Source organism: Solea senegalensis, linkage group LG3 (assembly GCF_019176455.1).
Source record: "Solea senegalensis isolate Sse05_10M linkage group LG3, IFAPA_SoseM_1, whole genome shotgun sequence".
NCBI classification, from domain to species: domain Eukaryota; kingdom Metazoa; phylum Chordata; class Actinopteri; order Pleuronectiformes; family Soleidae; genus Solea; species Solea senegalensis.
The window spans coordinates 29,780,443-29,806,634 of NC_058023.1; the positions used below are offsets into that span (position 1 = coordinate 29,780,443).

The window sequence follows — 26,192 nt, forward strand, 5'->3', positions numbered from 1 at the left end:
TGATGGATTTTAGTTTGTTTTTAATAACAACGATTTTGGCCCAGTTGGTCCCTAAACAGTTGCTCAATTTACTGATTTGTTAATTTAGTACAAGAGCTAACAACATACAAGTATTTGATCATTATCTATCATGCTAAAATTGAAAATGTTGCCCAATTACAGAGGCTACAAATGTGTTCAGTTATACAGAATATAAAGGTATATTTAGAAGCTTAAGTATGAATGCCCCCAACACACACACTAACATACAAAAAAGGTAAACACGTAAAAAAAATAAATCCACCTACACACAAACTGAATCACTGTGACAAACAGCTAGAGGGCGTGCTGTAATTAAACCTGCGCCGCTGTTTGTAAGCTGTCAGTGTACGTATGTGGGCAGACACGTACAAAAACACACTTAGGCAACAAATTTTGTTGCATTTACATCTCATGAATTTCCCCCTTTCTCAAGGCTGAGTAAATACCACTGCCTGTTTGATTCTGTTACACAGCAAACACAGTTTCCCTATTTGTAGTCATGATGTTAGAGCAGCGGGCTTCATGTTTCTCAGAATTCACCATCCATCTTGGCTCTGGATGAAAAAAAAAAAAATAATGATGGTGCATTTCTGTGTTTTATCATGTGTGTAAAGAGTGTTGTTTGGGTTTTTTTTTGAGTAAATATCATCAAAGTCATCCATTTTACTCTTTTTTTTTACCATTTTTTACCTCGTGCGTTTTTGTACAGCTGCAATTAGATTGTGTCTTGACTTTTGTTTGGTTGTGTGTGATTGTGTTCATGCATGCCTGCCTGTGGGTTTGTGTGTGTGTCTGTTTGTCCCCAGTGATGTGGACTCTTAGCTCTGAGTGGGTGTTTCATAGACAGCCAAGAGACCAGCAGGGAAATTTCCCATCAGCCCATGGTGCAGTTTCCAGTACAGGTTAACCACTGAAGGCTCTTAAAACCTGTAAGCACAACAACGCAGCCTTTTTTTGATTTTCTGCCTTTCTTCCTCTGTCTCTCTTTCTCTCTCTCTCTCTTTTTTTTTTACTAACATCCTCTGAATTCCTCTTTTTCTTTCAATCTTTCTTTCACCCTTCTCTGCCTTGCTCACTCTGTCTCCCCAGATGAATTGGAGCAGAGATGAAAAGCTTTCAGGAATGCCAGCAGACAGGCAGTGCTTTACTGTAATCTAACCTGGCCAAGATGAAAGCCAGCTGGGAAGCAGGGAATAGGGTGAGGTGGGAAAGGGTGAGAACAGGAGAATGACGGGATTGGGTTTTTCGGGAGAAAGAGGAGTAGAAGGGGTTAGGAGGACAGAAGAAGGGGGTAACAGTGAGTGAGAGGGATAACGAGGGATGTGTAAGTTAGAAATATCGGTAACATGGTTAGATAAAACCATGGGTAAAATGAGAGGATATTGTGCATGATCTAAACTGCATTTAGACTAGGAATATACACAAAGTAAAATCTTGTTCTAAACAAGTGTGACAAGATATTTACATGCATCCTCAAGGATAAACACCAAAAACATGGAAACTGCATTAAAACACTGCACACATTGTTCATTTCTGACATCTAGAACACATTCAGGTTCTACTTTAATATCATTTACTTGTTGCAGTTGTACTTTCCCCGTCCAATAAAGTGCACAAAACTCCAGGAACATAATAGCATGAACATAACTTATCCTCCAGTTTAAGATTTGTGGAAGCATGGGGTGTCTTGGTGTTTTAAGACCGTTGCATTGTTTAAATGATGATCAACACTGAAACTTTTAACTGAAGTCCTAATCAACTTGAATTGTTTTCATTCCCAATTATCAATGCCATCGAATCAGCTCCTCCATGCCTCTGTAGTGTTCCTGCTACTTAAAAGTAAACTAGTTTAAATGACTCTCATAGATATTTACACGTGCAATTCCCCTTTTTATTTAAATACAATTTGAGTGAGTTAGGATTGGATATTGGGTTCATTTTCCTGGTTACGTGTGACTCTCGGAGAGGGCGGAGACACTAAGATGAGAATTAAATACAAACAGTGTGTGGCAATAGATTCCTACATTTGTGCAATTACTGCGGGGCATTGTAGCTGTCGTACACATGACGTGTAATACAATGCGAACCTTTGGAGTTCAAATTTCAGATCCTCTCCAGTAGAACAAACTCGATTGCAACTCTGTTCACTGAACACTGAAGTAGCATCGCATATAGCACTGTTGTCACTTGAAATGCCTTTGGCAGTTGTAAGGCGGAGAGCTCGTTTTATGCGTGTGTGTGTGTGTGTTTGTGTCGTCTTTGAATCTTAATGTAGGTGGAGCAGCCCTGTCGCTGCTGTGACAAATCCCACCTCATGCACCTTGTACTTCCTGCACAGAATAAGAGAAGCGCGCCGCACAGAAAGGCTTCCCCACCTAATTGAAATTTTGAGGTATAAGAGGATTTCGGCACAACACGAGCCGACAGGCCCCATTCAACACATATCCTCTTAGACTCTTCTTCCTCGCCTGCTCTGTCTCTCTCCCTAAGAGAGAATTAACTTTGATCTGTCTTCAAGTTTTAATGCAGCTTACACTCATGTCTTCCTGACGTTCTGCAGGTGATCTGTTATAGTTCCTCCCAATCTCTCCTCATTGTCTCTTCTACTTCTGTCATTCAGACTCGCACGGCTCTGACAAGGGCACTCAGTTTGCCTCTTAGCTCGTCTTACTTTAATGTGTCACATTTTTAACGGAGGGACAGGTAGAAAGGGGAGATCATGTGGATAATAAGGCTGAGGTGAGGGATGGACGGGAGGAGGAGACGAGGTGGTGCAAGGGACACGGATTCGGTTGAGGAAAGAGACATTTAAGACAAGTGTGGCTGTCAGATGTGTCATACTGACTTCTGTATCAGCAAATTCAAGTTCTCCATGAACTTTAAACGTGGTGGGAGAAAGTCTGAAGGTATTGTTTTCATTTAAACATGCTTGAATTTATCCGACTCGTACGGCGAAGCCTCCGTAACCATGCACAAAACACTGCGTCTGTGCTCCCGTGTTATGCACGGACATGAAAAACTAATGTGTTCCCTTGATAAATAAGCGCTGCATTTAGAAAACCCTCCTGTAGAGCGAGCGTAATCTGTGTTATGTCGTCTTTGATGCAAGATAGTAGTAGTAGTAGTAGTAGTAGTAGTACAGTAGTAGTAGTTATTGATTTCATGACCCCATCGTGTCCTTTTCTTCTTTCTCTGACATGAAAGGAGTCAATTATTTCGCATATATTTCAAACTCAAAGCGATTTAAAAACCAGTAATAAGTGTCAGTCAGGCTAATGCATCATTGTGATTTCTTTTTCTTTTTCCCCCCCACTTCTGACAGGCCAGGAAAACCTCGCTGCTATATTAAAGTTAAGCTCAAGCTGTACCTTAATGATACAATTTCAGCGTGCCAGACATAATTGTGCCGTGCTGTGATTAATGTGTTTGCCTCTGGTGGATTTTTGATGTGACTTAATGGAACTGGCCTCTTTGTTTGGAATGCAGTAAATACTGTACATAGTTAAAGTATTTCTCTTCTTCCATCTCTTGTGTTTGCTGCCTAGTAATACGTATATAGCATAGTAGGTATTGATACTTTTTGAACGAGACCAGCTGCATCTGAAAGCCGCTATAGGTTTAATGTGTCACAGAAAACAATATAAAAATGGCTCCTGCAGGCAGCAGAAATTCACCCCTTTAAATTAAACCAGTTTCCTATTTGTCCCTTTACACACAAGGTCTGTGTAATGCGTCCAAACCATTTTCAGTGGACACTGACCTTTAGTCGTTTTGCACTTTCTCAGTCTCACCTTCTTTCCCTCAATGATTTCCTTTATTATAGCAGTTGGTGAATCAACACATGCCTCAAGGGTTTAATGCAGTGTTCGCTCTCCCTGTCCTCCCCCCTGTTTCTTTCTCACTCTGTGACTCTCTCTTTGTCTCCCTCTCTCTGTCCCCTACTATGTCAGCAACACAATTTTTCACTTCAGTGGGAAAACAGGTATTAAGGGGGGGGGGGTCTGTTTAATAAGGGAATAAAGGGAAAGAGTAGAGATGAGAAAGGAAAAAAGCGAGTGCCCTTAGGGCTGGAAACCAGGGACTATACAGACACATGTGCACATACTACCTACAAAAACACACTTGCACAGACAATGCAGGGAGGGAACACATAAAAAAAAAAAAACACACCTGCTTATCTCTGAGGAATTGGTTCTGAGGTGTTTCCCTATTTAATTAGAAATGTTGGTAGGAACCTCATAAATCACCACACCATAAAACTGAAGGGTAGGCAATGAATGCCTCCCGTACACACCATTATTCACACCTGCACACACACACACACACACACATAAATCTGCAAAAAGGTAGGGCAATTGGTGATTCATGAATTCATGAATATGTGTGATCTTCAGCCAGTAATCTATTGTCTTGTTTTAGGTTTTACTGTTGCTGCCGAGCGTAGCTGCGGTTACCATTTAAAAAACTGACGCTGTCTAGAAAGTTCTGCAGAATGTCATTTATTAAACCGGATGTGTTGCGTGTTCCGAGCTATTGTTTTCAACACACTGAGCATTATTAATTTTTTTGTTGTTGGACTGAGTGCAGATGTTTATTAATGCTTGAGCTCTAGGTGTGAGTGCTTGTGCCTTGAGAGATATTCTGATGGCAGTGTGTGGTAACAGGATCCAGGGTGATGTCTGCTCACAAGACAGCGTCTGGCTTTCAGCTCCACATCTATTATTCACACACCTGGATACACACACACACACACACACTAGTTTCTTCCCTCATGTGTTGCTCTTTTCTACACTTTTACCACATTTGTGGAAAGAATTACTTATCGCATGCATATGCATCAGTCTAGCTTTGTTAGCGTGTTTATATATTAGGACTTATCTCCCTGCAGGAAACCAAAAAACACTCTTGGAGTCAATGAAGCGCTGTTTGACCCGATAAACAAGTTGAAAATGAGTATTGACCAGTGAGAGGACGGCTGGCTGATAAGCAGGAAGAGGACGAGATTGATAGCCACTGAAACAAAGTCTGCTACAAAGGAAGTAAACAGTTTTCAAAGTCATGGCCTCACCTTGACTGACGTTGATCTGAGCATGTCAGTAGGTCATTATCAGATAGAGACGTGGACAGGCTGCTGATTGACATGTGTAGAAGCACAGGATGTCTCCTATAAAGAGACGCCTGTTGCGTTTACCCCGTAACCTTACGTAGAGAGGGACAAAGGTCACGGGGGTGGTGTTGTGTGAAGTGACCCGGGGAGTGTTGATCAAAGTCCGTCACCAGACAATTATCTAAAGAGCCCAGATGCGGTACCTGCTCCGTGTAAGCTTGATCTAACATGTAGCTGTATTATATTATGGATCGTTACCTGAGGTTATCATAGGTCAGTAATTCAGTCTCTTTTGCTGAAAAGACAGATTCTGTACTCATCCTCTGCTCATTATCTTCAGAGGTTGGATACATTCATAAGCGACCAGTAAGGTAGTCGACTGACGTGCAATTAAATCTTCATTCTTTAGCTAATACATTTTTTCTTTTTCTTTGCTTTTTCTGCAACTAACTCACTTTCCAAACAAGCCTCATGCACATACATGCTCTCTGGGCTTCCTCTGACTACCTGAAGGCTACGTGCCAGTCGTGGGAGGAAAGAGCGCAGTGTTGGAATAAATAAAGACACTTAAATTGGTGGTCATGAATTGGAAGACGATGCAAGTATCAGAATCTGGTTTGTGTCCAGGTATAAATGCGAGGCATTTTCAAAACAGGATGAAGAAAAGGGAAAATAAAGAGCAGAGTGCAATTACTTTCAAAAGAGGTATTGTGCTTATATTGACATTTACAATGACGATATGGTAGAAAGATGTCAAATGTGCTATTAGAATGCTTTAGACGAGGGGACCGTAGATTTATTTTGGAGCAAACTGTATTTAACGTACTGGAGGAAAGATGCTCCTCAACCCTCCTGCTTCTCGTCTTTGTTTCGCCAACATTAAGACGGGCTAACACTTGCTTTGCCGTAAGTCCTGTGTGCTGCAGTCGTCACACACACACACAGCCCACTAAGGATTACTCTCAGTGAGACTATACACTCGCTGGGTTTGTATTATTACTATTGAACAGTCTGCCAGCTTCACTTCTCTAAGTGAATGGGATTGTTCTGAGTTTGTTCACTGCTAAAAGGCAGAATCCCAATTCCAACCAATAGTCCGATTTGGTGCTTTCACTACTCACCAAAGGGCAGGAAAGAGTGGTGCAGGGAGCATGATGACTTCATTAATGGCTCCCAAAGCCTTTTAGCTCTGGCCTTTGGTCACAAAAAAAATATAATGGGGAACACACAACTTTGTAGAACTGCCACTGGGTTGCACCACTAATAGAGACAAAGGTAGTGATGGGTGGTCAAATTATACTATTGCCTCTGTGGGGTCCTCATCTCCTTACCTTAGCCAGGAGCTGCAGTAGCATTAGTGGGAGCAGCCGCTATTATCACTGCAGAATAAAGAAGTAACGGTAACGGTAGAGGGAATGACTGAAAGAGAAATGAGCGTATGGGGTTTATTTTTCCCTCCTCATCCAGGCCAGTTATTTGTCTGCACTAAATGAGGTCTGTCAGGATATCGCTAACCGTCACCTCCAACACCCTGCTGCAATTCTAACAAGACGGAGAAAGAGAAGCTGAATGAGAAAAGGAAAGAATAAAAACATATATATATATGTGTGTGTGTGTGTGTTTTTATAGAAAGAGAGATATGTCCATGCATATGTGTGTATATATATATATATATATGTATATAATGCATATTGCAAAGGAAAATGGCAAAAACTGGAAAAATCAAATGATAAAGAAATGAAGTGAGACGATGAGGCAAGGAAGAGGCAACTGAGAGGAAAGAGCTTGAGAGATGGAGATGGAGTGGTTGATGAATAAGAAATAAGAAAGTGACTATTGCCCAGAAGGAGTAAGACAATCCTTGGTTCCCACTGGGTACACTGAATACATTTGTGTACGTTATCTCACTCGCTCGATGTAGGAGCGTTTCCCTTCTTGCCCGTGTAGATGACAGGATTATTTACAATAACCTAAAAACAATGAGTGCTCCGTGCTCACGAGACAGACCACATCCATCTTTGAACTTCACCGTCGGCTTAATTAATACCTGAAGTCATGTGACTGCATCCTTTGCAGTGGAAATGTTATCGCAGGGACAACATCGTGTAGACGCGTACGGTGTAAAATCGGCTCTGTTGTAGTTCCTACTGCAGCAAGCTTTTTCCTCAGGATGCCATTTGACCATGATGACATGCATGCAGCCTCACAAAGTGAAAACAGTACCACCCCTGCTGTCATTGGCGAGAAAAAAAAATGCTTGTTACTGCAGCAACAAACATACAGCGCTATCTGCAACTAAGAGAGATAATGTTTGGTTTTTTTTTTGGAATAAATGGAATGGAGGCAAAAGTACACGGGAATCTGTGAGAAGAGCTCACCAATGTCAAGATTGAACAGACCACGGTCCTCCAGGTCTTTTGAAACTACCTCATGATGTACAAATTGAGATGGGGCAAGAAGGAGGTCGTCAGTGTGTGTTTGAGAGAGAGAGTGGCGGAAAAGAGCAACAGCAGAAGAGGGAAATGAGTAATGAAGGCTGAGCTGTGAGCCCCCTGCCTGGTCATGGTGCTCAAAGGCATCTCAGCAGTATAGGCAATGATAGCAGGGAGACCTGTCACTCACCCTTGGAAGCCATGGGGGAGATAGAGGGAGGAGAGGAGATCGGGTGCAGAAATGGGTTGGGAAGCCTCCAGACACTTGTCCCCTTTCACGTCCAACATCAACATCCCTCACAATAACATTCTTATCCCTCTTTTTTTGACTCTCTACTTGCTTTTTCTGCCTATCTTCTCAGCAGGGGGAGAAGGTTAGATTAGCAGGTTCCACGGACCTGCAGGCTCACCGATACCACACCTTTAATGCCACAGCGGTCAGTCACCGAGCCAGGGGTTCCCCTGCGGCACTGACTGCTGCGGTGTCAAATCCCCCAAGTGTGGTGGCAGAGATTGGAGTGTCACTAATGCAGAACTAAGTGCAGATACACTCATGAAAGTTTCTATTTTGTTTTTTAGTTAACTCCCGTCGCTCTCTTTCCTAACTTTGTGTTGATGCTGCTCTATGATGCACTCAAATTTCTGCACATTTTTGACCCTAAATCTAACCCTACCTCTCTGTTTTTTGTGTTCAACTGGGGATTATCTATGGGCACAATTCAAATGAAGGGTTAAAAGACATTTTCCCAGATTAACCAAATCTAAGGAAACAAATGAGTGTATTACTACTACTAACAGCTGACAGTGGCTTCTGTCAAAAAAAAACATGTCACGTCTGCTAACGTGGTGACATGTCATGTTCTTTAAGGGGGCTGGATTTCAAACATACTCAAGTTACAAGGGGGGCGATGGGTCGGGGGAATGGGCAGAGTTGAGGGGAAACAGCACTGGCCCATTTCCCTGATATGCACCCACAAATCACCTCCACCCTTCACAGCGCAGGCATGGAGAGCATTAATTAAAATCCTGCTGTGTCGCAAGTATGCATAATCACAAACATAAAACAGTGGATAGTAAAGCAACGTGCAGAATTAATACAGTTCCACTCTGTGGGGTTTTTTGCCCACTCATTCTCCTCAATAACGAAGGTAATAAATGGAGGAAGGAATGAAGGTTGGACTCAGTAAATCATAGTCTTTGTTGTATCTGTGCGATGTCTCCACTACAGCTTGTCATGAAACTTAAAACACTTGTTAAAAGACATCATCGACGTAAACGTACGACGGCGTTTGTCATCTTTGTCCCTCGCACGTTTCATCTCAAGTACTTTTCCCTTGTCCCTTGTGTCTCACCTTCCTCTTAAATTGAAGGTAACCTAACCCTTTGATTGTCCCTAGTAACACAGATGCCAATGAATGGAGAATTAAAGTGGAGTCTTTGCCAAAGCAATGCCACAGAAACTGGCACAACGTTTCACATGAATGTGCCACATGCTTGTTAATGGGCTTAGATTAGTGTCAAATCATCCACACTCCCCCACTATAGTCCTGCACCAGTCCATCCTGCCTGAGGCTGTATGTTGAGAATGCTGATTGTGGAAGTCGACGGTTCGTTCCATCATTGATTGACACTCAGAGATGGATCCAGTCCACCTCCTATCTGGTTTTTTTTTTCTTTCCCTTTTTTCCCCACCACCTCTCTGTCGCCCATATGTTTCAGTGAGCTGGACAGATTTGTGCAATCAGACAGCCGCTATTGTATTGCTGTTCGTATGAATAGAACGCGTGAAGAGACACACTGCCATTATGTGCCGATGATACGCTGGTTCTTTTTCCCCCGCCGTCTCTTGTCACAGTGACTGTCCTCTCGCTCCGTCTCTGTCTGGTTGTCATTCTTTGTGGACTCTTATTCTGTGTACTGCTTTGCCTGGTGAACATCTAACACTCTACTGTGGTTTGACAAAGAGGGTTGAAACCTGACCTGACGTGTGGCAGGTTGAGTTACAGGGGGCATTTGGCGTGTGGTGGCACTGTTGGTGTTAAAGAAAATGATTCTTAGAGATACAGTGAAGAGGCTCGGAGACCAAGGGGTTTTTAAGAGGAGAGCCCAGGAGGGCGTCTGTGCATATTATGCTGCTACCATAATGAAGTCCAGTAGGGAACAGTAATGGCGACAAGTTTTTCCACCCTGGAAAATCCTCCCTTTATTTTAAATCATTAAATATTATTAACACCCACTTAAAATATTATTATTCATCCCTTTTATGGAGTTAATTTCATGCACTGCTGTGGTAAGTATGGTAGGTCAAATTAAATTAATTGGAGTCAATGCTACTAATAATAATACTGTAAAAGTCAAATTATTATCCTCATAAGTATTGTCTTTTGTGACATTTGGGAACCAGGCCTATAATATTCCCGTGCATGACTCTCAGGCGTGTGGATATCCAGCAGCTAAAGATTAATGACCCTAATGACTGTAAAAATGCTGGCACTGACTTTGTGCACATTTCTGAAGAATGGCGGCATTTCCTCACACCAAAATGATGGTGATTTTCTTTACAAAGCCAGCATGCTGCATGACTTTGGGTGACATTCTCACCCCACTGTGGTTGCATGACCCATGTCTGAGCATATGTGATACTTTAGTCAGCAGCTTATTCTGGCTTCCACCAGCAGCATGTTGGTCATGGCGCGCGTTCCTCACCAGGGCGTTGCTGTACGTGTGCCATGCCGGAACAGACTGTAGCTCAGTGTGACCAGCCTTCATAATGCCACCCTACAATTTAGACAGGAATCATTGGAGTCTTTGACACAGTCCTCACTCAGAGCCACTCATCTCACACCTCGGTATAAAATCACTCGTTTTATACCATGTCTTGACCATCATAACAGACCGGCTGTGGATACTCTGCAGTCGGCCCTTGCCATAATTTGCACTGACACTACTGCAGCAGTATTCTGGGTCTCCTGGGGTTAGGCTAGACTCCTCCTAAAATGTGGACGATCAATCTCGTGCCTAATGTAAAGTAGTTTTTGCATAATGGCACAGCAGTTGACTGAGATTATCCAAAATCAATAGAAGCGCTCAGATGTGTAACCAGACATATTCAATTTCAAAGGACAATTTCCACTGAAAAGAAGGCTCCAGAGGGGCAACAACATTATTGACCAACGCGATGCAAGATGTCTTTTGGAATTAACCGCCGACAAAACAACCAATCCATGTTTTGACATAATAATAGCTTGATAGAATCATTTGTCTGGATTGTTTGTCACCTGATACATTTCTGTACCTTTCCAGCATACATCCTATTGATCTTCGTGCAACACGAGACAAACAGTTTAAACATAGGTCTTGTATTACTTTATATCTGTAAAAGGGCATATTATAAGGCTATGGAGGCAAATCGCTCCCTTTTATTTCATTTTTGAAATGGAAGTGATTTCCCTTCACGTTTGCAGTGAACGCTGCCAATGAGAGGAAACTGAGAGACGGCGGTCCTGTTGTTTTCACACCAGAATGGTTTCTCTGTCTGCATCACACCTGCTAGCTGTTAGTCCCATGGAGAGCAGGAGACACAGACAATCACTTTGAGCACATTATTTTTCATTGACAGATATAAAGAATAAAACGCCATCTGCCTATGTTGTCTCTTTTTTCCCCCCCTCTGCACTGCTATACTGCAGCTGTCTTGCAAATGCATCCACGGTTGTCATTATTTATGCTATATCAACATTGCACCTGATTATGTCATATTTTAATGGCAAGTATGGTTAGCCTCTGATGGGTGGGTTTGGAATTGTTCCATAAATGTTTTACTCACTGTAAAACATTCACAAAGAAAAGCCACTTGGAGGTGCATGCACACTGTTTTAACTGCAGACGGCACTGTCTATATTCAGTGACAGTAATGGTGCAGTTATCCCTACTGGCCACTAGGTGGACGCAGTTTGTGAAGGGTGACTGCTTCATGGTAGACTGGGATATCTGTGTGATGTTTTGTGGATACTCTAGTCCATAAATGCACACAGAGAAACCATAAAGAAATACCTACAGCACACATTTTATAGAGCTGAGGAGGTGTGAGTCAAGAGTAGCAAGTCTCCCCACTGTCTCTCAGTATCCCTCATTACCATATGAGTCAATCCACCCAGTCTGTGCATGTGTGTGTGAGTGTGGAGCGCCTGTGCCTAGGCCTACACATCAGTGTATTCATGTATGTGTAGGCCTAATGCATCTTTCACCTTTCCACTTCTCGCTGGCAGAGTGAAGTGTGTCTGGCAGTCAAATTGTGTGGTGCTAATGTGATAGCAGAGATTAGCATTGTAATCCATTTAGTATAGAGCAGCTAATCCACTTTATTATCGTTGAAAAGGAATCAGATAATATTGGCTAGCACAGCTGTAGCTGTCTTAATGATTTTCAGCTGATGGAAAAATTACTTAATAATAAAGACGGTTGCCAACAGTGAACACATGCTGCAGTGGAACTAGGATTATTCATTTCATGCCAAATCAGAATAATTAACTTTGTCTTTAAGGGGAATTAAGATTATTGCTCATGTTCAGGATGAGATGGTGTGCACTTGAAAATCAATCAGATATTCTTCTTCTAATATGCTTCGGTGACCCTGAACTGTTATCACAACAAAAACATTGGATAAAATTACCATTCAGTGCTTTGTATGTGCCAATTATTTTACAACTCTCTCTGGCCTTTGATTGAAATCAGTCTCTCTCCCTCGTGTGTTCCTCTCCTGTCCCAGTGTGACTGCACCAGCAAGCGTTGAACGCTCGCGGACATGCCGCGTGTTCCCTGGTGGCCCATTTGTTTTGTTGGTGGTCAGATCGGGAGGATAATATACAGGAGCTTCCCCTTGAAGCCCCTCTGCTCCCTGGTGACCGTGGATCCGTCCCAACACAATAAAACTCTATATTCAGCTACTGCCATTGACTGTCTGCCCTTTAACTCTGCTCAGCAATTGACTCCACACTTCTCTCATCTGCAGCGGGTGTAAGCTGATACACATCTTTACATACGTGCATGTGCACAGACACGCTATGTGCTGTGCACACATGCACAGTGCCTCAAATTAACTCACACGATCGGGCCGATTAGATAACCCCACCTGCCGAATCTGGCCCTGGCGCGAGTTGAAGTTTCTTTCTTCCCACCTCCCTCTCCTCTTACTCTCTCTCTCTCCTATGTGCCTTCTGTTCCTTTCTTTGCAGCTGCCCCTAGTGCATACAATAGTTCCCAGTGAAAGTGTGCGGGGCTTTGATACACAGAACCCAATGTTCTTTGAGATCAAGATCACTACACAAGCCGAGCAGGAGGCAAAGCTATGAGTAAGGAAGAATGAGTGAGAAACAAAGGGAAAGGGAGAGTAAGGTAAAACAAAGGTGAAAGATGGTGCCTGCTTCAAGAAAATGGCATGTTGTGAAACGGTATATCAGTAGAGGCAGAAGGAGTTGGGCAGTGTACTTAAACTGCACTCTGTGTACTTGGGTTTCTTTTTTGTATCATACAATAGTTGATTGTCTGAGCAAAGACAAAGATAAGTTGGCACATAGTGGGGAAGTTGATTCTTTTGGTTTCGGCTACGCAACAGAACGCAACTTTGCAAACTGTGATGAATACAAAAACTATTTTTATTTAAGTTGATTCGACTGCTTGTATCTTGCTACGACAACAACTGATACAAGGAACAATGGAAAGAACATATACGTTTTCCTCCAACTCGTCAAAGACAGGTTCTGTCTTCACTGGCAGCAGCAACACCTAATCAACGCTCTATGGAACACAAAGAAAAATGAAGACTTCTTGACCTTAAAGAGAATGTACTTCGAGGGTGGGCCGGTAGATAGGTATTTTTTAATGATATGCTGACAGAGAGAGCACAGAGCGTATATTGTCATCGGTGTATTATAATTAATCATGAAGTGACTCACCTGTCTGCTCGACCATCTGCTTCCTGTCCAATTATCTCCCATTTGTGCCTTAACCCCGAAGTGCTGAAGAGCACAAAGAGCTACCAAGAGTCATCACAACTTTAACAAGACTGGCTTTATACCAGTTCACAAGCCCACACAGGCCTCTTTCTCTCTCTGTGTGTGTGTGAGTGAATGTACAGTAATGTGCAAGTCTGTTATCTACAGGGTGCTGAGAGTTGCTCCTGTAGATCTGTGTTAGACCTGAGTGTAACTGGGAAATTACAAATCATATATGTGTGTGTGTGTGAGAGACAGAGAGAGACAATGTGAGCAGATGTTCAGGCACCAGCCAGAACATTTCTATCGTACCACCAAGTGTGCTGGGGCCAATTCCATCCACTTTCTGCTGAGTAAACACACCTATGGCCTATAGACCACACGTCTTGCCACAGATGCCTAATTAGCATTATCGCCTTTGAATGGCTGAAACTGTGATGGAGAAAGATGAGCTTCTCACATACAGCACTCAAAGCCATGAGGTACGGAAAAATCTGAAGGCAGCGAGTGGTGGATGGGCAATTTGGCTGAACAATAAGTTTTAAAAGTGCCTTTTTAATGATACCTCGGCTCCTAATTGCACACTTGTTCCGTTGCTAAGTCCTTCTTACGCTTTCTTATTTTGTTGTAGATGTTGTATTTTCAGCCCTTTCAAGTGCACGCCATTAATTTTACTTGCACCTGTGAATGAATGAAATCCAAACATTTTAATGGGAAATAGTGAAGACAGAAAGTGTTGGTGTTGCTTGACTTGGGAAACTGTCCTTGCCCTTGAGCAATTGTTTTGCATTTCAGTGACCTTGCGTTGAACGAATTAAGTTAAAATAATAATTAAAAAAATTTAAAATATCGTCCTAATTCTTAATCCTTGTTGTCTGTTGATGTTTTTCCAGATCCGGGTCGATGGCTCCTCTCGTGCTCTGCAGTATGAGACGGTGCAGGCGGTGGACAGTGGACCCATCCTCAGAGACATGGCTTTCTCCTCGGACCATCATTACCTCTATGTCATGTCAGAGACCCAGGTCAGACACGCACAAATGCACAACTCCATCACAACTCGCTATCATTGCCAATAACATTTATCATTTTTTCTTATGTCAGTCTGTACAATAACCTTTGGTAAAGTGTTGAGGATTTCATGACAGCCCGGCTGCACGAGAGGATTAGATGGACTGTGTCTTTTTTATAGAAAGAGACTGGGCCGAGCTGGAGTGAATAAATGTGCCGAATTATAGGGAGAGAGGAGAGTGGTCTTAGTCCACTTGTGTGTGTGTGTGTGCACACAGACACGTTCACACATAGCACACTGTCTCTCTCTTAGTGCCTTTGATGACATGGAATGTGGCGCGAAATAGCAGCACTCTGTGTAATGGACACTGACACAGAGACACTGTGAACATCTCTATCAGAGGCGGAACCTCGCTAAAATAGCTCCATGGAAAGACCACAACACACACATGGAAAAAAAATGTACGCACACAGTCCGATGACTCTGTGTGTTATTCACTTCATAACAAACAAACAAACAAACAAACAAACAAAGAGAGATCTCGTGGTGCTCAGCGAAATCCCCGCGGTGCACGCAGGAAGTGATTTGTTTTATGCCGAGAGCAAACTTGTAATTCAAATGTCTGACGTGTGCTGAGCTGCTGATAGTATTGCTTGACTGACGCAGCATACAAGTAATGTTACACTTAACCAAATAATAACATCAACAACAACAGCAACGCCATCATTTTCACTCTGCACATTTAAACCTTTAACACGCCCACTTTTCCAGAATAACTTCCAATATCTGGCAGTTATTTACAATTGACTGCCATGTTAAAATACTGTTTTGACAACAACAAAAGGTTTATTTAGAAAAACACTGCAGTTGTACACGAACAACAGATTTTGCATGTTAAATTTGAAATTTGAACAGTGTATAAAACATATTTGTGAATGTCATTATGATATAATTTGATGATGATGGTTGTCCCTTTTGCATTGTTCTCCCAAAGAATGCAATTTGAGTGATTCCAACAGAGTTCGTTTAGTAATCAGTCAGGGCTGGCAAATCGGAGCCCATGGTGCATCCCTCTCTCTTTCAAGTTAGTTCGCTCCGTTCATCTCCCATTAATACTGCGAATGTTGGAAATAGCCTCGCAGAAGAGCAGATAATATGCATATCATTCGGTCTCTAACCCTCTTTTTTTTATCTCCTGCCACCCATAATCACAGAAGGCCAGTGCTGTTTTGTTGGCAGCGATAGCCTATTTAGCCCTTTATATTGTCTGCAGCTTGCAAGGGATTATGGACCTCTCTGGCACCATCAAAGTGTCAGTATTCACCAGAGTATGTGCAGTGTAGTTTGTTTGTGCGCGTGCGTACACATTTTAAAGTGCCCAGATTATCCTGATAACTCTTTAAATATCACACAGACATTGAGTTGAAGGGGCCTTTTTCAAACGCAGCTTCCTGTGGGTCTCGCTGGGAGGAAAGGGACATAACAAGGACGTCATTATGTCATGGGGTCAAATAGCTGCTCTTATTCAAATGTGTTGACCGTTTTATTGCAGTGTTTATAATCGGCCTGAACAAAAAAGAGAAAACACAAAAGCAAACGAATAAATAGATAAAAGGACTGTTTATTTCCAGTTTCCCGCTATATTAGATTCTTTAATGTTTTTGCTTTTTCCGCCCCCAACATCGCATTATAAATTTAGTATGTTTTGATCTGCATGCCAAATAATTCACTAAAAAACATGTTTTTTAATGTCCGTTAGTGTGTTTGTGTGTGTGTGTGTGTGTCCTTGGTAGTAACTAGTCTATTAGCCTACTTAGAAATTTGACCTCCGCTACCTATTTAGGAGACAAACATCTGGGAATTACCATTCACACAAATATAGACAGCACTTAATGAACACATGTACACAGACGTATCATCATTATTTTTTTTTTGTACTTGTTTCTGCTAATTACACAACATGATGTCATCATTCCAAGTGTGAATATGTCTGAGTGATTTTAATTTATTTCTTACTCAACTGTTACAGACAGCTGAAAAACCACAGATAGATAATAATAAAAATACGAATAATAAAATGTAATTATTCGTATTTTGTAGTGTGGGTGGAGGATGAGAAAGCATTGGATAAAGCAGTTCACAAACAATACAAAGGAAGATGGACACTTAGAAAGTTGTCTTGCATTTGTGAAGGGCAGCCAAATTCAAAGGTCATACCGTGGTCAGTCTTACAAGCACTGGTTTGGAAGTTGGCGCAGTGCCGCTTGATGGATCAGTGCAGTGGTTTAGAATAACATCTTGCACATACACACGTACGCCAATTCCCAGCAGTGGCAAATGCTATTAAAGCAGCCCGAGCTAGTCGATAGCAGAAGGCCACCTGCTGTTCCTGGGGCCTGGGACCCAGACAATCAGAGAGAGAGAGAGAGAGAGAGAGAGAGAGAGAGAGAGTGTGAGAGTGTGATGGATGGAACAAGGGGAAAATACAGAAACAGGAAACTCATGATAGAGAGAGAGAGAGAAGAGGAGGGGGGCCCACAACAGGTGGCTGAGAGGAGGGTTGGTCGATACCACTCCTCCCCTGCTGTTGTTAGCCTTGAAGCTCTCACCTGCAGGTCTTGGGTGAACCAAGAGAAAAACCACCTTCAGATCCTGTCTGGATGGAGTGAAGGTCTTCCCCAGGTCATTCTGAGGCCGTGTTCATACCCGGCATTAAAATTCATCCCGGGTCATTAGATCACACCGCTGAAAGAATGCGGTGCATCCTCAGTCCTCAGTGTATTTTCTACCTGTTTTTTAGACCTTGTGTCTGTGTTGGTATCAACTAAACACAAGTTAAAGGTGTCTGAGCCAGGCCTAGGAGTGTTTTCTTTTTATATATTCTTCATATTTACAGTATATTCATATGGTTTCATACAACTCGTACTACACACAAAGGAATGCAGCCCGGAGTCAGACACTGCAAATGAGACTACAGAGACGTGGAGACCACTAATTGCTTATCCTGCATTGGTCGTATCTCTGATCCCACTGGTTTATTGTGAGGACGTCTTGGAAAAGCTTCGGTAAAAGCTCCGTAATATCATCCATTTTTGTTAGATTTAACAAGTGCGCCCCTTCTTCTCACTGCAACCACTCTTTGTTCCAAAATTAATTACAAAGAAAGTAAATATAATCACTTGGGAAACCATAATGATTAGATTCAATGCTTTTTAATTAGTGTACAAAGGTTTTTTTAGTAGTTTTTACCCTCACTTTTCATTATGAAGTAAAATAATATAAACATGGTGAGTTAATAGGGACAACACAGTGTTGTAATATTCCACAAAATACTATTAATTATTAGTTTGCATATGTGCTAACACTAAGACAATGGAGAATGAATGGGACAAACTGGTGAGACACATTGAGAGAGTGGTGTAGATCCAGCTTCATCACACTGTTCTCTGCTTGTCTGTGTCACATTATACACTTACTCGAGAGGGATGCTGCACAAACACTGTTTTTACTGTAATAAAAAAATAAAAATAAGGATTTGTCATCGTATTATCCGCTGACATATTTATTATCATTTCATATTTTTTCTTCCTCTCCCCACTACCTTGTGATTGTACCGTCTTTTTCGTTTTTTTTTTTTGGTTAGGAGTATAGATTTTTGCTCTTGCACACACCGTATTCATTTCCAAATGGATTTTTATAAAGTGAAAATGAGGATTCTGGCCCTTTTGTGTCTCTTGCTCCTTTTGCTCCCATCTCCTCTCCTCTCCCACATTCTTTATTTTCCTCGCTGACCGTTTCTCACTATCCATTGTCATTTATTACCACACTCCTTCTCCCCCCCGGTTCTCCCTTTCTTCATTTTCAGCACCATTCCTCACTAACGGCAGAAACCGTCATCCCTACTCTCTCATTAATCCAGTGATTGCTGTATTATAATTGCACCCCCACCCACATTTATGCACACTTCCCCCATCTCCGCCTTTATATGTCTCTCTCTCACGCTACACACACACACACAAAAGTCATCTTATTAGTGTGTTAAATAGATGTTCCAGTATAAAAAGGACAGTCAGATTACAGAAGAGGCCGTGATTATAGATGTTGGCTGCAGTTTGAGTGACAGGGAGAGGTCAAGTCTACTATTAATATGAAATACCACCGTAGTTTACTGCTGTCGTTTTATTCTGTTAAGCACTGCTTCATCTTTCAAACGCAATGTGAACATCTGGTTGGTATGAATGAGGCGGTGTCACTGAAAATATAATACAAATGTTGTCATTCTAAAGCAGAGAAAGTGTGAGGTTAAAACAGACCTTGACTTTAGCAGAGCACAATATAAGAAGCCTTTTCTCTGCAAAGCTCTGGGTGATGAAATTCTCTTCACCTATTCTCCCATCAAAATACTGCACTTTATAAGGCAGCAGATAGTTTTTTTACTAGTTTAAACTATATGTGATCATTACCCTGTTTCTTGCGCATATTGGCTAACACATGCCATCGCACATCGCACCAATCCGTGGTTATTTCACTTGTTACATGTGCGTTTCTGCGTTAAAAGGAACTTAACTGAAACATCAAACTTGAATTGGCAGGGGTGACAGCTTAGAGGTCACATGACGTGTTTGTTATTTCTTTCTTTAAAGTTCATCTTCCCAATCTTCATTACCATCCTTTTAATGCCTTGTGTGGCCTTCTCCACAATAACTACGCATTACTGACTCTGTACGTCAAGTGAGACAAAAACAACTTCATGAGAAAGTCATCTGACTGAATTTGATTTTAATAGCAGAGAGTAATACTCGGCGGCTGTGCTGTGCTGTGCTGAGACTTCCAGGGCATTTAAAAGCAGTTATGTTGTGTTTTTTGTCGTGTCTTTGTCATTCAATCCATCCTCAAATGATCCGCAGTCATGCAATTACCCTCTAGCAACCGAGGCGACATATTAACTTTCCCTGCCAGCAATATTCACTCAGTGGTTAGATGTTATCATGGTCCTGCACGGCTTTCTTGCTATAGTAATTTTACACATATAGTGTGGCTTTTATATCTCGCATATAAATTGTTGCTAGAAAGTGCTGTGAGTGCCATATTCGATAGGATAAATTATTCATATTCAGTGAAGCAAAGATCTGTAAGTGTAAATTATTGAAAATGTGTACTGTAGTCGGGTGAGATGGTTAAAAGTCAAATGCTTTTCTTTTTTTTTTCTGTTTTCAAACCGCCCAAGGGGAAACCGACAAGCCAATTTGTGAAAGTATCGCGTTTTTGCATCTCATCAAAGATGTCTAATGCCGGCATCCTTTCATTTCTATCAGTGGGAAACTTTTCACCACACATCCCTTACAGTGTGGCCTCACCCCTCGCCTCACCCCTGCAGTGTGTGGACGCCTCGCGAAGGTGTTCACATGTGCAGATTATGTTCCGTTTCCACTTTAGCTGCAGGCTTGTGTGGTCTATATGAGGCGAGTGAACGCATCCAAGGCTGCCTGACTATAATTCTGACAAAACGTCAACAAAGCAGGGCAGACGAGGTCAGAGCGAGTTCTTGGCCCCTTTTTGAAGTTTGACTTGACTCTGACTTGGTTATTGTTTATCTTGGATTGTTATGTCTTCCCCATCACAGAGCGTTCCAATGCTGTGTGAACTCATACTAATACCCCAGGGTTATGATTGAGATGAGTGAAGTAGTAAATCTGTGAGCATGAGTGAAAACATGAATGCGTGTGGTCTTGTTTAAAGCAGGTTTATTTGTCACACATTACTCTGATGTTTAACATGTCCTTAGCATGGTTTGGCCTGGTTGTTGGATCAGGTAGTAACATTATTAACATGATTTTAGCACAAATCCTGCTGTGTTAATTAATTGTTGCTGAGCTCAGCACGCTTCACGTTCCCACAGTTCCTTTGGTAAGTCTAGCAAAACCAAAGATTATTAATATTTAACCAGAAAAGCCTCCTTGACGTTAATAATCCATACAGACGGCAGCTGTACTTTTACAGTTGCACTTACAAACTAACAAATGCAAAATCCTAATCTGTAAACTATGCAGCTTTCAAAATAGAAACAAAGTTAAATGTAGATAAAAGAAAAATGACTGATCGTGTCCAAGTCAACTGTTTCCCAAAGAATTAGGATCTATCTTTGGCAATAGCTGGGGTCCGGCTGTTGTTGACAGTGGATTATTGTGATTGGTCAGTGAGGACAGTCCCGGTGCATGCACGCAGCATGCCCTCATGCACACACTGAATGACAGGTACACAGAGAGGCCCAGTGTGTATATATGAGTTCTGGCAGCCTCCCAAAGATAGTGAAAACTTCATGGATTTTATTTGACAGTCCACTGACGAGTCGGGATTTCTCCTGAAGGGCCGGTCTGACAATGACAGACGGGTCCGTTATCAGTGTGAGACAGCGGGGTAAGGAGAGGCTGAGCAAATCAATGAGCTTTGCACAGCTCTACAATGAAGTAACGGGGCAGAGAACTTTGGAGATCTTTTTACGTCATTATGAGCGGCGTGGAAATGTGTTTTATTGTTTTGTCTAACAGGAAACGGCGGCAGGACAAATATCACTATGCCAGGCTGGGATGGCGTTCTCATTTCACCTCGGAGAATGTCAAATGAAAGCAATATTGCTCTTGTATCCGTTGATAAAACACCGCCGCTTATTGGATGTTGGATTGAGTGGTGCGTCGGCTGTGACGAGACAGCGGGGCCTCGGCGCGCCGCTGTCTCGTCCGACTCGCGCGTCAATCTCACCCGGAGAGGAGGGGGGAGAGAGGTGTGGCACAGGCGGACAAGACAGATATAGACTCCAGTAAAGGAAGGTTTAAATAAATATACTGTGGCCGTGAGGCCGATGAGAGACGGGCCATAGTTTATGTGGTAAGGGATAAGAAGAGACTCAAAACTAAGCAGCCGTATGTCACAATTTTTATTGTGTTTTTAAAGGAAACACTACATTTCATATAAATATAATTCCTTTTTTAATGTATGCGTCTCCACCAGTGGTAATGATACATTGCAAGCACTGCGCTGAAGTAATGAACAAACTCACACCAGGGAAGGAGAAAAAGACTAAGGTAGCCCGGGGGGGAAAAGGGAAAAGATAAGAGAAGTTCAGTGTGCTCCACGGGCTGCAAAGCAGGATTGGACTATCACTTTCATTTCTCTCTCTCTCCCTCTCTCTCTCCCTTCCTCCCTCTCTTACTATTCATTTGGAGGGGTGAAGTTTGGCTGCAGGTTGAATCCCCGTTTAATTACTAGTGGAGGGGCAGGCGCAGACTAGGATAAAGAGAGGAATTAGATATAGATATAGAAATAGGAGCAGCAGAATTAGTTGATAATGGAAGTCTCTGCAGATTTAATAAATGATCACTTTTTCCACAGCTGGTTGAGTTGGAGGCCTCTGGCTTTATGTAAGGAGGAGGAGGAGGAGAGATGGAGGGAAAAAAGGAAAGAAGTCAAGCTTCATTAATTATATCTTATTGTTACAATTAAGAGCTTAAAGAGGAAATATTGAATACACTTACAGAGAGAAGGCATGGGTGTCTCCTATAGGTACAATCACACGCGTTGTACATGTATCCTATATGTTTAATGTCATTTAGCCGTCACAGTAAATGAACAAGTACGTCTTCATCTTTCTCCGCACACATTAAGGCGTCAAGTACGACTGCGATCTCTGCCTTTTTTTCCCTTTTTTAAATAGCGTGATTATATTCCGGAGCTTCCATCTATCTCTGCCTGTTGTGAAGTGAGGGAGAGTGCAGGGTTTAATGGCTGTCATTTGCTCACCTGAAACAGGAGGGAATTTGAAATGCTATACACCATCCTTTGTATTTATCCCTGCTGATATGATAGCACACGGCTATAGTGAAGAGACAGTGAGGTGTAATGGTTGCCTCTCTGGCAAAGCCCACCATGAAGATAGCATGAAATGAATGTGATATCAAGATGAGCGAGACAAGGGGTGCATTGGGTCGTTTAGCCACCAAATCCCTCAATTTTTTTTTTTGATAAGAGTGGACAAAAGTGTGAGAGAAAGATGGGGGTTAGAGCAAGATAGAGAAAGAGAATGGGAGCTCTGAAGATGACGAATGTATGATCTTATACACCTCAGAGCGTTTGAGTGACAGGACAGACAGACAGACAGAGGGAGAACGAATGATATCAGAATGCACGCTCTGGAACAGAGGACGCACATTGGCATCCATCGCTTTTTGCCGGGTGCTCTGAATGAAGTGTGTGTTTGTCTTTGTGTGAGTGTGTTTTATCTGCTGAGAAAACCATTTCCCCAAATGCAGGCATCTGAGGCTTCGATAGGCATCACGGGGCCGCCGTGCATTCTCCAAAATCAGTGTGTGTTTGTATACTGTGTGTGTGTGTGTGTGTGTGTGTTTCAACATCTGTCACAGGTGTGTTAAATTTTAAAGAGTTTAGATATGGTGGCAAAGTTTTGCTTCACTTCTGTTCTGTGGCGGATCACAAAACCACTCAATGATGGTTCCATGGATTACACAGACACAAACACATGCACACACAGGAGGGTTGTGGTTTCATAGAGTCCCGTGATAAGGTTTTACCAAACTGAAATCCCTCCCCTAAACAAGCATCATGGCCTTTTCCATTCAGTGAGTCACGTGTTATTGGATGGTGAGTGACAGGAAAGGAGGGGGAGGAGCGGGGGGGGTGGTCTATCATGTCAGATGAAACGAGGATTGTTGTTGAGTTTGATCATGTGCTCACAATTTCACCACTATCTCTTTGATTCAATCTCAAACTCATTCCCTTTATCTACCTAATGCAGAATACACTTGAACACAATAGGGAGGGCAAAACATGCGAGGGGATAGACACACACATACACACACACACACACACACATACAATGATGCACTTGTCCTCTTGACTTTGGCAAGGAGATAGATTCCTCTGAATTCCTTCAGCTGTGTGAGTCTGTGTGTGTGTCTGTGTGTGTGTTTGTCTATTTATAGAGCTCAAAGAGATTCACAAAAGAGACGTAAATGTCGAGAGAGCAAGAGAGAACGACGTACTCATGTGTTCATAGAGTGTCACCCTCGTGTCAGCGACTGGCGTGTATGGGTGCAGCTCTGTGGATCCCGTGTGCCACTGTGCACGCATGTCGAGAATATGACTCCCACAGAAATGTGCGCGCAAAATCGTAACAATGACTCGCTGCGTTGTATTAGAGAAAAAGGCCGTCAGGCAAAGATATGCTGTGTGATACTCTGTGTGTCCAACAGAGAGAACTGCCATCAGTGCCAGGCTGTGCTTTAGAGATACCACTGCGCACAGGCATTGCTGATCTCTCATTACATTCAGTCATGCCCTTCACTGGATGGTTTAATTACAGTCCATTTTAATTCCCTCAAACATGGAATTTAGTCAGTAATCACTCAGTCATCGTAAGAGACGAGCATGCAAAGAATTCAGTGGCTTAACCTTATTTTCCGCAGATTTCTGGACTAAAATTCCACAAACACATGTGCTCACACACACACACACACACACACACACACACACACACACACACACAGCTTTACCCTCATCATAACCCAGTATTGGTCCCACACGGACGATGTTGTCTCTCTCTCCTGGGTTTCCTCTGTGAGCAGCCTGAGTGACAGCGGTCATCCACCAATGACGGCACATTAATCACAAGTGCCAGCGGAACCTATTATTGCCCCGTGCTGTTACCATGGTGACAAGAGGAGTAGAAGGTTGTAATCTACACCAGCTTTGTTCCATGTGCTCGGTCACTCAATGCCCATGCCAATCAATGCCAATCAATGCCAATCAATGCCAGTCTGAACTGGCAGGGCTATATATCATAATGGATGGACTGCTGTTCCAGGTGACCCTGTGTCCCATATGGAGCCAGTTCAGAAAGACAGAAACATTTAATTTAATAATTTAATAAAAATCTATATAAATACTTAGAATACTATAACTACCATTTTTAAGCTGTAGTGAGTGTGTAACTTTTCCATATGAGAGAATTTCTTTTACATTCAAATCATTGTCAAAACAGTTCACACAATGCTGATCAAGGCTTTGGTTTTCTTTAACTATACAGTCTTCTTCTCTTTTGGTTTTAAAGTTTTCACAATTTCTTCATTAGTGCTCATGCCAGGCCTGTATGTGGCACTGTAACACTGCTACAGAAACAGAAATAGAAATAGAAATAGTGGAGCATGAGCATAAACCTTGTACAAACCTTTTTTTAAACATCACACAAACGGAGACGTAATGAACCAAACCAAGGGGGACGAAGGAAGCAAAATGAAAGTTGGCATAAAGTAAATAGACGACGTGATGATGACGACAATGAAGAGAGCGAATGCAAGCGCTAGAGAGAGAGAGGTGGAGTTGTGACATCATGTTTGTACCAGAGTTATTGGTTCTGTGCACGAAAATACAAGGGTGGTGTTTTGAGCTGGCACCTGTTTTCCCAAAATAGCTTTTTAGGCCTCCCTTTTTTCCCCCCCTCTCACTAACACATGCACATCTGAATGATGTGCACTAATACACACATGGATTTATTTATTTATTTATTTTCCCCATAATGTTCATGATTTTTTGTGTATTTCTCTCTTTGCAGCTATCCAGAGTGCCGGTGGAAGCCTGTGGTCAATACTCAACGTGCAGTGAATGCCTTGGATCAGGAGATCCCCACTGTGGCTGGTGTGTCCTTCACAACATGTAAGTGCTACACACAAATACAAACAGTTACAAACAGTTGTACAATACGTCCAAAAATAAATTTTCTCCCTGGTCTCCCAACTGATTCACTAAGCCTCCGACATTGTGCAGTGTAACTAGACAGTTTCAGGGGTGGCTGTGTCTGGGTTGTTCGTCTCCCCTATCTCTATGACGCCTGGGCCTATGCCCAGCTCTCCATTCCTTGCAGCATTTGAGCATTCAGGGGCCGCTCTAACCACCTCAGGCCAAGTCTCAGATTGCTTTCCTGGGGCTCGGCCTACTGCCAGCGTCCCCTTTTTATCCATTACCCAACCTATAACCACTGGCATTGTTTACCAGCCCTGTAACCAAAGCCTGGTGAGACTGGCGGGCACTGCCAGTGCTCTAATGGGCACCCCTCCAAACTTCATCCCTCGACAATGACAAGAGTGATAGCTTGTGTTATTGAATGAAACTAGTGAATGAGATCCTCATAGATTACAGTGTCTCATTAAATATGTTGAACGCTCTCTCAGTCTTGTGCACCTTGTTTTTCTCGACACTTTCATGTCTGTTTGTCTGTTTCCTCTCCTTTTTGTACACACACGGATGCACATGCTTGTGCACACATTTTCTGCACACTTTTGCAACTGCTGTCAAACTTTTGTCCCTCAAGATTTGGAGTTGAGATAGTGCTGGCCGGGGGCAGGGAGATTTCCCACTCCACCGTAAATTGAAAATCCGTTTTGTGTGTTGATGGTAGCCCTTGGGTAGAGCAAGAGAATGTGTGTGTGTGTGTGTGTGTGTGTGTGCGCATGGGTGTGCGTGAGACTCAGGCTGAGTACATTTAGCACCTTCGTCCCACGGTGGACATGGTGAGTGCAGAGAAGCAGCAGCCTGAGTTTGTGAGGAACATACAGACTGAA

General features: G+C 42.5%; 1 protein-coding gene across 1 annotated transcript in view; it reads left to right on the forward strand.

The window, feature by feature from the left end:
• Window positions 1-26,192, forward strand: part of plxna4 (plexin A4) — a 136,394-nt gene that overhangs the window by 68,430 nt on the left and 41,772 nt on the right. The window contains exons 3-4 of the mRNA XM_044020942.1: window positions 14,447-14,575; window positions 25,187-25,287. Coding sequence (XP_043876877.1) covers window positions 14,447-14,575; window positions 25,187-25,287 — 230 coding nt within the window. The remainder of the gene's footprint in view (window positions 1-14,446; window positions 14,576-25,186; window positions 25,288-26,192) is intronic.